At 35.4% G+C, this 15,210-nt stretch overlaps 1 protein-coding gene across 3 annotated transcripts in view; it reads right to left on the reverse strand.

Moving 5' to 3' along the window:
• The window catches only part of LOC138705005 (inter-alpha-trypsin inhibitor heavy chain H4-like), a 110,773-nt gene that overhangs the window by 10,120 nt on the left and 85,443 nt on the right, over positions 1 to 15,210 (reverse strand). For all 3 annotated transcript variants that reach the window (XM_069833537.1, XM_069833536.1, XM_069833539.1), the window contains 2 exons: positions 6,681 to 6,752; positions 4,441 to 4,577 (listed from right to left, as the gene is read on the reverse strand). In XM_069833537.1, coding sequence (XP_069689638.1) covers positions 4,441 to 4,577; positions 6,681 to 6,752 — 209 coding nt within the window. The remainder of the gene's footprint in view (positions 1 to 4,440; positions 4,578 to 6,680; positions 6,753 to 15,210) is intronic.

The following is a 15,210-nucleotide window of genomic DNA, read 5'->3' on the forward strand; positions in this document are numbered from 1 at the left end:
ACAAGGAATACTAAACAGATGGACGAAATATGTAGAAGAGTTATATGAGACAAGGAATCGTCCAGATGACTTCGCTATAGAAGAAGAAGAAGCAATATCAAAAGACGAAAAAGATTTTCTATTTTAAGAGAAGAAGTTGAACTAGCGCTTACGGAAATGAAGAATGAGTAAGCATCAAGAGTTGTTGGAATCCCAATTGAATTAGCGAAATGCTTGGCTGAAGAAAGAAGGAAATTCTATAATTATGCAACGAAATATAGGGGAAAGGCGAATGAATGCCTTGAAGAGTTTACGGAGACAGTGTTGATTCCAATATCGAAGAAAAATAATGCCGAGAAATGTAATGTGTTCAGGACTACCAATCTAATATCGCTCTCGACGAAGATTCTCTTGCGAATACTGAATTGACATTTCGATGGCTGAGAATCAAACTGTTCTAAGTCTAACTTTTTATAAGAAAGAAATCTGTGTTTCATTGTGTTCCAGTTCTTGTCTGCATATATGAATCAAAAAAGTTGTAAGTATTTCTCTCCATAAGGTTGCTATGAAGCTATTCCAAAGTGTTTCATGAAGCTTTGAATATAAGGAGCTTAAAATAGTTCTCCTGAAAAAAAAAAATAGTAAAATGGACTTGGAACAGTCTGTTTCTGGGCCATCGATTTATATTCTAAGTTGGAAGAAGAGCAGTTTGGCTTCAGGAAGGGAAAAGGTATGGGAGATGCAATAGGATTGCTACGGACAATCGGCGAAAGATACCTAGAGAAGAATAAAGAAGTCCATGTAATATTTGTGGACTTAGAAAAGGCTTCTGACAGAGAGGATTGGACTGAACTGATGGGGATCCTAAAGAAAATTGGTATGGATTGGAAAGGGAGAAGACTATTCAGTAATCTTTATATGAAACAAGGAGTCAAAGTCAGGATGGGAGAAGAAATGTCACAAGGAAGTGAAATTGGGAGAGGAGTACGTTAAGGATGTTCTTTATCACCTGCCCTGTTCAACATCTACTTGGAGGATATGGTAAAGAACTGTTTTCAGAACATGGAAGGAGTTATAGTAGGAAGAAGAATACAATGTATAAGATTTGCAAATGATATGGCGTTGTTAGCAGAAGAGGAGATGATATTCTACTGGAGCTAAATGACAACTGTGAGCATTATGGGATGAAGATAAACTTGCGAATTCTAAATGAGGCAGTAGCAATGGCAAAAAGAGAGCCTTTAATAAAAGAAGGAGCATCTTCTGCGGACCTTTCGAAAAACAACTACGGAAGAGGCTAGTGAAGCGCTTTGTATGGAGTGTGACATTGTATGGACAGAAACATGGATATTACGACGAAGTGAAGAGAAGCGGAAATGTGGATATGGAGAAGAATGGAACGTGTGAAGTGGACAGACAGAATAAAAAATGAAGCTGTGTTGGAAAGAGTGGGTGAAAAAAGAATGATGCTGAAACTGATCAGGAAGGAGAAAAGGAATTATTTGGGTCACTGGCTAAGAAGAAACTACCTACTGAAGGATGTACTGGAAGGAATAGTGAACGGGAAAAGAGTTCGGGGCAGAAGAAGATATCAGATGATAGATGTTATTAAGATATAGGTATGGATCATATGAGGAGAGAAAGAGGAAGGTAGAAAATAGGTAAGATTGGAGAAAGCTGGGATTGCAGTGAAAGACCTGCCCATGGGCAGAACACTAAATGAATGAATGTACAGCTGTCAAAAGAAAAAGTTTAGAAGCAAAGTTCCTTTCGGGTATATTCGCTACAATTCGGAGACAGGTGATGTTACATGTTGTTTGACCACGTTGTCTGATATCTACAGTTGTTAATTAGGTTCATAAATATGTTATGCCAAGAATTCATCATTATTTATTATGACATTATGGCTGGAAATGGAAAGATAGAAAGATTTTATTCTCAACGTAAATATCTTTCGTGGCATAAACAAAACAAACTTACTGGCATCTGCCTTAGAACATTCAAACAATTAACGTTCAAAAAACAAAACAAAAATCCACGATTCAATATTTAGTCCATCTCCCTCCCATCTCGATCACTTCTTGCAGTCGAGTGGGCATGGAATCGACTAGTCTTTTCAAATAGCGACTATTCTCAGCCACGACATTCCGGGCATCCTGGACGAGCCTCTACAAATCATCGAAAAATCTTGGAGGGGGGATTAGGTCAATTTCTCCTCAAATGTTTCTATACTTGTGCCCCCGTAGCTCAGTTGGAAGAACGTCAGAAACGGAATTTAGATGTTAACGTCTCAGGTTTAATACTCGCCACTCCTTTTCATTTTATTGTGTTTCAGGGTAGTATAATGTAATAATATAAGAAAAAAAACTAATACCAGTATTATGCAACTGTATTGTTACAAACCTAATAATAAATTTATATTATTTATATCGCTAAAGAACTATAACAGAATGTAAATGATAACTTGAATATTATTTATATCACTAATGAGCGATAACAGAATATAAATGACAAATATCGGTTTGGTTAATTAATATAAAATGTTATATAATATATAAATTGATTATTTAAATAAAATAACCTATTTTAATAAGACAAAGGGTTATTTATATTATAACAATTACTTATATAAAATACAGATTATTTATATCGCTAGAGAACGATAACAGAATATAAATAACTTGAATATTATTTATATCGCTAAAGAACGAAAACAGAATATAAGTGATAACTTGAATAATATTTATATCGCTAAAGAACGATAACATAATATCAATGATAACTTGAGTATGATTTATATCGCTAAAGAACGATAACAGAATTTAAATGATAAAATATCGGTTTGTTTAATTAATATAAGGTATTATATAATATATGATCTAATTATTTAAATAAAAAGCGTATTTTAATAAGAAAAAAGGTTATTTGTATTATAATAATTACTTATATAAAATACAGATTATTTATATCGCTGAAAAACGACAATAGAATATAAATGACATGAATATTATTTACATCGCTAAAGAACGATAACAGAATATAAATGATAAATATCGGTTTAATTAAGTAATATAAGATATTATATTATATATAAATTGTTTAAATTAAATAACCTATTTTACCAAGAAAAATGGTTATTTATATTACAATAATTACACAAAATACAGATTATTTATATCTCTAAAGAATGATAACAATATAAATGATAACTTGAATATTATTTATAACGCTAAAGAACGAAAACTGAATATAAATGATAATATACATCTTGATTACACAACTTTTAACACTGTATCACTTCGGAAAACGTATTATGTGTCTTTCACGTGTTAAATTTTACATTATATGTTACCAGTTCTGAAGATGGCCGATAGCAGGCTGAAACATGTTAACGAGGTAATGTAAAGTTTAACATATGAAAGACGCATAATACGTTTTCCGAAATAAATGATAACTTGAATATTATTTACATCGCTAAAGAACAATAACAGAATATAAATAAGTTGAATATTATTTATATCGTTAAAGAACGATAACAGAATATAAAATATGATAACTTGAATATTATTTACATTGCCAGAAACGGTAACAAAATACAAATAATAACTTGATTATTATTTATATCGCTAAAGAACGATAAAAATAAAATAAAAACTTGAACAAGAACCGAACTCATAACCTTCAAATCATTACCTACTTTACCGCTGCCCTACGAGACGCAAATATGGAATAATTCTATAGTTCCGAAACTGCTTCTACAAGCGCATGCCTTGTGTACCATCACCGTTACCCGAAGTGGATTCAGAAAATATTCGCTGTTCAAGAGTGCGGCCATATTTTTGACAGCTGTACTATCATTAAACACAAATCGCGAAAAAATTCAGTTTGACTATTTGAGTGCCATCCGGAAGTTGAAGGCAGATCTTAATTATTAACTTTACTGGACTTAATTTTGTCCTGTCTTGTTGCTAACAATGTTTCTGAATGGAACATAATATTTTCTCTTCTATTATATCCACATGCACACTTGACAAAATATGATCTTTTCCTGCTTTATAGAAAAATATTCTTTTCCGAATTCCTGTACGAAATAATGTAGTGAGCGCATAACTCTTTGCACTTCATATTTTCGGCAAGTTCTCTGTGCAAGTAGGATTCCGATCGAACGCTTAATGTACATAGGTGAAATATATTTAAAAAAGCTTAAAATAGATGTGTTACGTTACTTGCTTAAGTAAAACAGCTAATTGTCCTGGTTAGTAAAGTACGCTATTTTAACTACGTTTCGTGATCGAAAGAGACCAAGCACGCTAATCAGCAATATCAGGTAATGCACCTCGATTAGAACCGACTGTACTTCTTGCCCCTTCCTCATGACATCTAGATAATATACTGTTGCAACTAATTTCAGTCCGGTGTGTAGGGTACCCGTGTTCGAGCTTTAGTTACTGCATATCACACCTGGTGTTGCTCAGAGGTCCTGCGGCTCAGCACCTCCACAGTTTTATTGATGCCGAACGGCAAGAGGATCTTGGAGTCGCAAGTGAATGCTCCGAGCCAGTCGATTTGGTCCAAGTCCACCAGCTTGGGCATGTCGTCTGCGGAGTGCAACAAAGTACCTCATATAGAGCCATGAAGAATTAAAAACAGAACTTTATCAAAATACAGAAACAACTGCAAATAACGGGTGATTACAAGAGTCCTAGAATAACATCAGGTTATGTTCACGAATAGAATAGAAGAGACTGATGGATATTTAAAATCAGAACAGATGTGAAGAAAAAGAATGAAAGGAGGAGGAGAAGAAGAAGAAGAAGAAGAAGAAGAAGCAGATAAGTAAAGGGAAATGAACGGTAAAATATGAGAACAACGAAATTAGAAAGGAAAGAATGAAGTAAGACGTCAAGAAGGACTAAAAGGAGGAGGAGATAAGAACAAGAAGAAAAAGAGACGAAAATAGACATAAGAAGGAAATAGATGAAAACAATAACAAAGAGAGAAACGAGACGGTGGTGACAAAAGAATAAAAATGTCACAAATAACATAAAGATTGAACAGAGATAGAACTAAGAGAATGAAAAAAGTTAAGAAGGAAACATAGTGCAAAAGGAGAAGAAAGAGAAGGCGGTGGAGAAGAAGAATAAGAAAAAGAAGGAGATGGTGATGTAGAAGGAAGAGAAGGAGACGAAGAGGTTAAAAGAAGCAGAAAAACAAGCAGGCAGAGAAGGAGAAGAAAAGCAAAATGTTGAAGAGAAACAGAAGGAGATGGAGAAGAAAAGAAAATAACAAGAAAGTGCAAATATATATATATATATATATATATATATATATATATATATATATATAGGAAGAAGAAAAAGATGAAGAAAAAGAAAATATAGTGGTTTTCTGTTTTGTTTGTGAACAGTTAATGAACGAATAAAGTTTATCAAATGAATTATTGAATTATTTCCACAGTAATAAATAAACCCCGGATTTTTATGTAATATCAAAGTGCGAAATATGTACATAAAAATGTAGTAAATATCGGGGAAAATATATAATTAAATATGTAGTATTAATAAAATATGTAATTTGAAGTCACTGTTTATTAATGCATTAAATTCACAAAAATGTCATCACAATTTAACTAGTTAGTTGAAGTGGGAGAATGCAGCCTGGAAAGTGACTTGCCATTTCCACCCCATTGTATAGCTTGCAAATACAATGTCTCTGTCACAATCTATGCTTCTTCTTGTGCCTTAAGATTTCCTAAAAAAACATTTTTGTATCGCACACATTATGGTCTTTTGACTTACCTGACACCCGACACAAACTCCTCGTTAATACTCTGCTTTCAATTTGTAACAAAGTTAAATGACCGGCGCACCTGACCATTCCAGATTCTGAGAAAGTCATCATCATCATATTCCAGGCACGAAATTAGGCCAATGTTGGCCTATTACGGTTCCAGCTATACAGGATCCAATAGACGTTTCTATGGACGTCCAGGATTTTATTATAAATTTCTTGTAACTTTTTGTAAAATTCTTCATTTTCTATTCTGAGAAAGTATTAGTGCAAATGTAGCCTATAGAGTTGAGGCACTCCGAACTACTGTGTTTTACAGACAAAGGTTGGAATCCCCAGATTTATGTTTATTTTTATTTTTAAAAGAACTATTTTCTTCACCCAGCTTTAGAAATTGAAGTATTTTATATAGTAGTGAACAGAAGGACTTCAGTTCCGGGCCTTCCCTCTTTACCAGCATCGTGTACTATAGTGAGAACAGAAGGCGGCCCTCCAGGCGTTGATATGGGATAGGAACGTTAAGATTTATCTCCGAGCAGGCTATATATGACAGAAAATTTAATACCTTACTCTGAAAAATAAAACGAATTTAATAAAAAATAAAAATAAACTCACTAATACCTAGATATGTACAATAATATTATATTCCTTACATACTATGTAAAAATATGTAAAATAAACTCAACCATAACCATATCAGAACCACAAATCGCCGACATTTGTCGTTTTCAGTAGTGTGCAAGTAAAGGAATGCAATATGTAATAACATAAGAATCCGGGCCCAAGTAATAAATCAGAGCCTTCATGTATCACATTCCTATATTTTTAATTTGAAGCAATTTATTATTTCAACTTATATTATGTGTATTTCATTCTTTGCTAATAGATAAAGTATCTAAAACAATACTCGCCCATTTCCTGTTGACTTGGACCATCTTCGAAAAGTAGATCATGTAAGAAGGAAGTAGGAACGCCAGGAAATTCTGCAATTAGAATACGGTATAATGTAATAAAATTGATTAATTGCACCCCTTGTGCACCAAAGTAAAGTAACACTTGCATACACTTTTTCGGGGAGCTTACGTCTTGCATACAATTTGCATTTATTTCATCGCTTTTCATTTATACTAGCTAATATGTTTTAAAATTTGTTTTTTATTTAACATGGATAGTGACTTTTACTAATTCGAAATTACCTAATATGAAATTTACGCAACACGTGTCATTTCTATGTGAGAGCAAAGGGATGGTTTCCATCAATGAATGGATTGAATTAATTATAATTATTATCATCAGGGTTTAGTCCAAAAGTCCTGTTCCGGTCTCAAAGTAGGTTGACCTGGTTTCTCCATCTCTTAGGTTAGCCGTGGCGAAAATGTGATCGTGCGCCGAGCCACTGTGTAACCTGCAACGTGCATAGATGCTATTGAGAGAGACGGACACCCGAAGGGGAAGAGAAGCAACTGTCCGACTTATTAACGGATTTTCATTTTCCTTACGTCAAGCACTTTAATATAATTTTATACCGTATAAGGTTCTAAAGGTTTAGTACGTGTAACGAAGAAAGAAATGAACAAGAAAACATAGGACACATTATAACAACCTAAAATTAACTGTCTTCAGAATGTCTCTGCGACAGAGTTTCAAAATCAGGAATTACGTCACTTACTGCTAGTCGTAGTTGATCACGAAGGTATTTGTCTGTCAGTCGTGATCTAAATTTGGTTTTTACTATTTTAATTGTTGAAAATAATTTTTCACAAACGTAAGTTGTAGCGAACATGGCTCAACGGAGCAAGCGAAAGAATGAAGCTTCGGATATTTATTTTTTGGCAACGATTTGAAAAGTTTAACATTTGTCAAGTCCTTACATCTAGCTTTCATTTAACATCACGTTGTAAATGTACGAGTTTAACTTGAAGATATAACTGCATTATTCGTACATCTGCTGAAAAAGGATCGATGTACAGAGATGATGATGATGATGATGATGATGATGATGATAATAATAGAGCAATTCCACGTGTAACTTACTGACATTTACAGTACACTTTGACAGCAAAATGTCTGCCTAAATTGTATAATGGGTTGAAATTAGACTGTGCCACCGCAGGATTTTATAGAGGGAAGTGTACACCTAAGATACATATAAAAATAAACGTCATTAATAGGAAAAGTATACTATTTATGTACGTCCAAAGTGTGTGTAACAGACTGACATAAATGTCAACTCTCTCTTCGGGTGAACATGGTTCTCCACAGAGTTCTCTGAATTGTCATTTCTGATACAATTTTGCAAAATATAGTTCGGAAAGGAAATTGTAATCTTCAGTTTAAGTTGAAAACGACCTCCAAACCACGATTAGTAATGGAGTTATGGCCGAAAAAGTGATGTGTAACAGACTGACCTCATTCTGTAACTTACTGACATCTCTGAATTATAAAATGAAGTTGCACTTACAGAACCGTAAATAGTACAAAATAATATGAAACTTGATAAGTAGTAAATTAACATAACGATTAATTTAAATGAATAATATGTTTTCCAGAATACAAAAATTAGTTTGCTTAACCATGCATCTTAAATGACACAAATTAATGCACATACAAGTATTACATAGGCCTACTTAATAACATATATAGTTCTTTCTCTGTGATTAAATACTGTATATACAAGCCATATGCATTGGTGTTTAATTTTAGGACTATAAGAGTGTCACAGCAATCTTGACAGCGCTTATCACTCTGTATGGCATTAACTCCCCAGCGTAAGACAGTATGTTACGTTATTCAAACGCGTTCCTAATCATCTGACACTGACCTCACCTCCTTATCGATTACGATAAGGTGACGCAGATCACAGTTTATATTTCCCATGCCTATGGCTGTTATGTATTATGTTCATAATAATAGATTAGAATGTTGAGTTCTACTTTTAGATTGAATTTGAACCATTGGAATTAAACACGTAGAAGCACTCCACGGCACTCGTTGACTCACTTATTTATTCTAACAAGTATGTACTGCAGGAACACTGTCAATATGTCACTTGTTATCTGAACAAACTTTAGTTTCTTTTCACACACGGAACCTGTGGACCTTTCGCACTGATTGTTCACAAGACAGTTGTACATAGTCTACAACATAGGGATCTAACACTTTCACGTAATGAACTCCATGAGATGCCGGAATAGGTGTAAGATGTTCAAATCGTTTTTCGAGATACATTTTTCCTTCGTCTATCTCTATCTGTGCTACCTCCTTAACAATAATTTGGATGTAAGAGTAATGGAACAGAGAAAAATTCTCTCCGGCGTCGGGATTTGAACCCGGGTTTTCAGCTTTACGTACTGATGCTTTATCCACTAAGCCACACTGGATACCACCCCGGCGTCGGACAGAATCGTCTCAGATTAAGCTCCAACTCTTGGGTTCCCTCTAGTGGCCGCCCTCTGCAGTACGCCATATATGTCTATGAACGTAGGACCGAAGCCCACACATGTGCTGAGGTGCACTCGTTATGAGTGACTAGTTGGCCAGGATCCGACGGAATAAGCACCGTCTTAAATCACGAAGTTCAAATCCCGGCGCCGGAGAGAATTTTTCTCCGTTCCATTACTCTTACATTGTATGATGACGCAGAATATCTGCATGGAAATATCATATGTACTTCGATACATTAAAATAATATATATAAATAATTTGGATGTTTTTATTGCTCACAATATTACAAAATTCTGTAGAGCTTTGTATCTTCTTCCCCGATTTCGCACGCATCCATGCCATCCTTTTTACTTGGCCTCCAATCACATCCACGGCCCCTTTGCCATGATGTGACTGAAAGAAGTTCCATTCTATGTTAAATCCAAATATGCGAGCAAGCAATGTCACATTGCTCAATGTTTACTTCTGTTTAAAATGACTCGCTGCTTTATCTGAAAATATTTTTACCACCTCAATGTTCGGAAGAATTGCCAAAATTTCCGAAAACACTTTTCGTAGACAAACATTCAATGCATAGTCTATTTGTCATGTGCTACATAATCTGACACTAACGCAGAGGATTTCTTCTGAACTTCCCTGTCACCTTCCTGTTTAAACCAGGCAACAGCAGTAAATATTGAGACCTGCTTATTGCTCCAATGAGCTGCCTGAATCTCATTTTGCTTTTTTCAGGTATAATTACTGCACACTTATCACCAGTTCACGTATAACTCCACCAAGGCCTCCCAAGTAACTAAGCACACTGTGAGAATGAACAACATAACAGCTGAGAGCGCGACATGTCAGTCACTCACAATGCCGTAGAGGAAAACGAAATCACTTTAGAAGAAAATGTAATACTTTTTTATTGGTCATGTAGTAATAACGCAGAATACCAAAGGAAATTTTAATCTGTCAATTATTGTGCTGTGTGGAAGAGTTTTTGTATGTTTCTTGTGACGGACTGACCGTAACTTACAGTACAAATAATTATAATGATTTTAAGTTATTTAGGATCTTAGAATACTTCAACTAATTACATATTTACTTCAAGGAAAGACCAAAATATAGTATACAAAAAGACGGCTCGAAATAAAACAAATATACGTGTCCAAATTGTGACACGAAACATAAGTATCTATATGTGTTTTTTTAAGCGTTTGGAATATGACAAGATCTGCAGCAAGTTATACACTAAAAGAAAGAGTATTTTAAACATTATCTTACGGAATAAGGCGATTTAAAGTATAAAGAAACATATTTCTTCAACAAAAATACTCCTACATCAATTTCAAGAAATTCACCTCAGTATGACATTTTCGTGGAATTGCTCAATAATAATAATAATAATAATAATAATAATAATAATAATAATAATAATAATAATAATAATAACAATAATAATAATAATAGACTAATAATAACACTTAACCTTTTAATGTTTCATGGGTGACAGGTAGTGTAATGCCGTTTTATGTTATACAACCGTTTTCCACGTAATACTTATGAACAAATCATACTTTTAAAATTATCATCATATTGGCAGCAAAAAATTGCGTCCTCTCATCGTCCCTAAATGATAATAACAAGTGTACATAAAAGGACATCATGTAAAAAGGTTTTCCAAAATTTAGAAATCGTGGTCATATCTTTAGGGTACATACTTTTCGTGATGATGTTTCATGTTAAAACCGAAATACCTTCAGTACTAATCAAAACATTCATAATCTTAATATAGTGTAAGACACAAGTCTCTGTTAGCCTCAGCTGTTACACTCGTAAAATAGGAGTTCTCTATTCATGTGCAGTATTATGGCCTTCAAGTCACTGCCTAATTACTTAAGGCTATGGAGTGCCAATAGAAAAGGTTCAGAACGGAATTAACCATATTTCTGCATACTCATACATTCTACTAAACTGAATAATTTGTTTCTGCTTGCAAATTCAATTGATCCGCTTACTATGTACCGATATTGAATATTTTTGAATAACCTTAGATTTTTTCCACATCTGAAAACTGCAATCCTGATGTGAGATATATTATATGGAATACAATCAATGGAACGAAAAGAATGAAAACCTATGCAGAATAAATGTGATAAAATCCAGAGGCGCAATGAAGTGACTTGGAAGCATGGAGGCAGAGCTCCATTCATTCATGATTCGACGACTCGGCACCACGCTCCTAACGCCTTCTTCACACACGGGAGAGATCTGATAATTAATGAGACTGGAGGTTTGAGTGGGCCCAGGCCGTTCTGAATGCTTGGCAACAACAAAAATTCAGGCGCCGCAAAATATTGAGGCCAGTACCTTTCAGTTCATAGACGGTTGCTCTACTAACTCGGTCGCAAGTACAGATTTGAGACCATTTTTATATTGATTACCAACATGACATAAAAAATAATAGCAAGTTGCTTGAGTAATTATACCCGAAAACGATCAACACTGGGATTTTTCTGAAAATCGTCCACAACCATAAGAAGTGTCAGTGAATTCTCCATAAAGAGAAACAACGTGTATGAAAACCAAGACACACATTTGAAAATGTTAGAATTTCACAAACCCAAAACAATCCTGACTAGGCATATACATATGTTTCAGTGTAATATCGTGCCCAATGTCGAACTGGAGCTTCCAATCAATAAAGTGTCCATCTCGCAGCAGGTTCATGGGCACTGATTACTGACTGTATAGGACGCATATTTTCGCAATGAGATACAAAATCATCCCCAATCACACTACAGACAGGAATTTCCTGGAATATACAAGACAACTACTCTTTACATCCACATCTCTCAGGATCGATAGCTGGTAGAGCTGAGACGAGATATTATGGCACCAACCTGCGTGAAGTTTTAAATTGCCGGCCAGCAGGGTAGAGGAGTGGGGGTTGTTTGGGTTACGGTTCTTAAGCTCAGAGCGGCAGGCATATCCGTTTCATCTCTTTCTAAAAACGTTCGTCTTACCTTAGTATCAACATTTTCCTACTCAAGAGTCGGAAGGTACCTAATGGAATTACGCCTGCTATTCCATCTTTATATTCTTATTCTCCGTCCGAATTAGACGACTGATCTGTGCTGGAATCAGATGTCCCTAATACTGTCCATCACGTGCTCACTTTCAATGTAATTGTTCTCTACTTTCTTCACATAATCATACACTGATATCCATTTTTGGAAGAAGGGATTGCAGAGGCGGCCTCTGTTTATGCGTAGCGTAGAAATTATAGATGAGTCTTCTTATGACTTCCTCATCAAAACTTCTACAGCTGCAACAATCTTCTTCTTCGGCTGTGATTTTTCCGGACTGGAGAAAGAATCTGCTGTTCCTGCCTCAGTACTTTCACATTCTTTCTTAATTCTTGCCAAGGTTCGCTTTGAAATACCAGTGGCAGCCAGTACTCTTGCACACACGCTTTTCAATGGAATTGGTATTCCATTTACAACCTCTTCTGACATGAATTTCCATACATTGTATGCTATTTCATGTCCTTGACTATGAACTACTCTATGATTTCACACCTTAGACAATGCCATAATGAGGGCGCTCTGAAGGACAATGTTTTCAGTATTAGCAATAGCGGTAGTAGCAGAACGATCTGAACACTCGGAATGCTAGTAACCAACTAACCCAACACTCCTCCAGTTGAGTGTGAGGGCGAGTCCAAGCAAACGAACTAAATTGCGTCCCTCGCGCTGGTGCCATAGCTTCTCGTCCTGGCTCTACTGTCTTCGCGCTACGAGTTGGCGCTGGGAGTAGATAGGCGGGACGGGGTAACATTATGGTACACTCTGACCTGAAAACTTCAGTCCACTTACTTGGCTACAAGGGAACGGAGTCAGACATAAAAGATTCCGCATCTTCGGTGTTGTCGCTATGACTGTCATCACATTTTTCAAAATTGTTGGAGTATCATCTGTCCATGATAATCGTCTATTTTTGTTCCAGCCATGTATATTAACTCGAATCTCTCAACAAACCATTAGCCCCACCGCCCCCACCCTGATGGACAACAATGAGTCTTCTGGACACATTTATGGTAATCAAAACTTCCGTAATATTTTTATCCTCCAGCACTTGGGAAAAGTTAAATTGGTAGGCCTATCTATCCGCATCTTGTCCAGATACAAAATCGGTTTTTCCACTTCCCTAAGCTTTCTTATTTGCTGTAGATATCTTCACATATTCTAATTTACAGTGTTTGCCTCTTCAATTATTATTTTTTCTTGATGCACACTTCTTCTACCTGAAATCCTTTTCCTTCAGTATTCGTCTTAATGTTGTCTTTCATTTCAAATCAATTTTCTCTTGTAGCAGGGGTAAAAATTTGTTGCAGCTTGGTACTAATTTTTACTTGGTTATTTAACGACACTGTAATAACTACTAGCTTCTTCGGTGTCGATTGAATTGATGATGGCGAGATGGTATTTGGCGAAATGAAACCAAGGATTCGCCATAGATTACTTGACATTCGCCTTCCGCTTGGAAAGACCTCGGAAAAAACCCAACCAGGTAGTCAGCTCAAGCAGGAATCGAACTCATGCCCGAGCGCAACTGCAGATCAGCAGGCAAACGCGCAACGTCCTGAGCTATGCCGGTGGCACTCTTTCTTTTTCAAATAAAAATTCTCAATTATATCTTTTTTGACAATCTCCGGTCCAAGTCATCTACATTTGCGTTTCGGTAGTCTGGACGTTTCCGTTTTTTTTTTCTCTCTCAGGTGTCGACAACGAACTTTCTTCTGTGCAGTATTTCATTTCATTACTTATACGCTGTATTGTTCTTGTGGATAGATTAGAGTACTTTTCTGCCTTTGCTGTAGGTTTCGTAAGAGGAATGCAAAGGCACTGTTCTTTTTTTTCATCACAGAATTATTTTATACTTCTTCGTTATAGATTGTCAATTCTTGTTTCCTCTTTGTCGACATATTTACAGTAAACAAAAAACTGCTATATATCTAAACTAATAGTATAAAATAACACAAATTGCATTAACTATATTATTATCAACACTATTAACATTAAAAGCAAACGATAACTAAAGTAATACAAAGACTTACGATATATTGAAAACAATCGTCCTGTTGAAACTAATAAAACACTACAATAAAAAACCCCACTATTACTTCACAAAGCCGCAAAGACTTTCAGACACGTGTAGCAAATGTTTGTGAAACAGAAATACTGCAGTGAACAGCACGGTGCGCATGCGCGACTGTTTCCCCTCCGCCCCATCTAAGTACTTTTGGTGTCTTGTCCTGGCGTGACAACAGTAGGTAAACAATAATATATAACAACGATTTGTAAGTTCTTTTTTATCATTGAATAGGGGTATTATTCCAGGGCCACTTGGATGAAACGTAACACCGACGCAATTCAGACTTTGTATGCTAATATCTTAATGTTTATGACGTATTTATATAAACACCACATTATATGTAAATGACATGATAAGGTCTGACCTAACCATAAATGAGGTTTATTTTATTCCCATGAAAAAATTGTACGTTGTTCAAACAATAACCCCCCCCCCCAAAAAAAAAACATTTTATACTTCTCCTAATTTTACAGACATTCAATGGCTAACCCGTAAAAGATGGATCTGCATATATTGCAATGAAATACGTTAATATACAGGGTGAATGGTAAGGTCTGAACCAAAATTTAAGAAGTGATTCTACACTTTAAATATAACAAACCTTTTATTACACTTTTCCTTCGATGAAGCACCATTAAGCAGGAAAAAAAATAGTATTTTCCCAATGTTTGCAGCGCTCTATTGCGGTAATGGCCCAAGATAAATGGCTACGCAAGCAGATAGGTAAAATAGTCAGTTAATGTCTTGAATCTCTTTTTGCAAATTAAACCATTTAGCCATGAATTTAAATTGAATAATAGCGAAAATCGTTGAAATAAATCTTCCAATCAAGCTCACATCGCGTATTTCCGACTGAGT

The sequence above is a fragment of the Periplaneta americana genome, chromosome 8, assembly GCF_040183065.1.
Source record: "Periplaneta americana isolate PAMFEO1 chromosome 8, P.americana_PAMFEO1_priV1, whole genome shotgun sequence".
Taxonomy (NCBI): Eukaryota; Metazoa; Arthropoda; class Insecta; order Blattodea; family Blattidae; genus Periplaneta; species Periplaneta americana.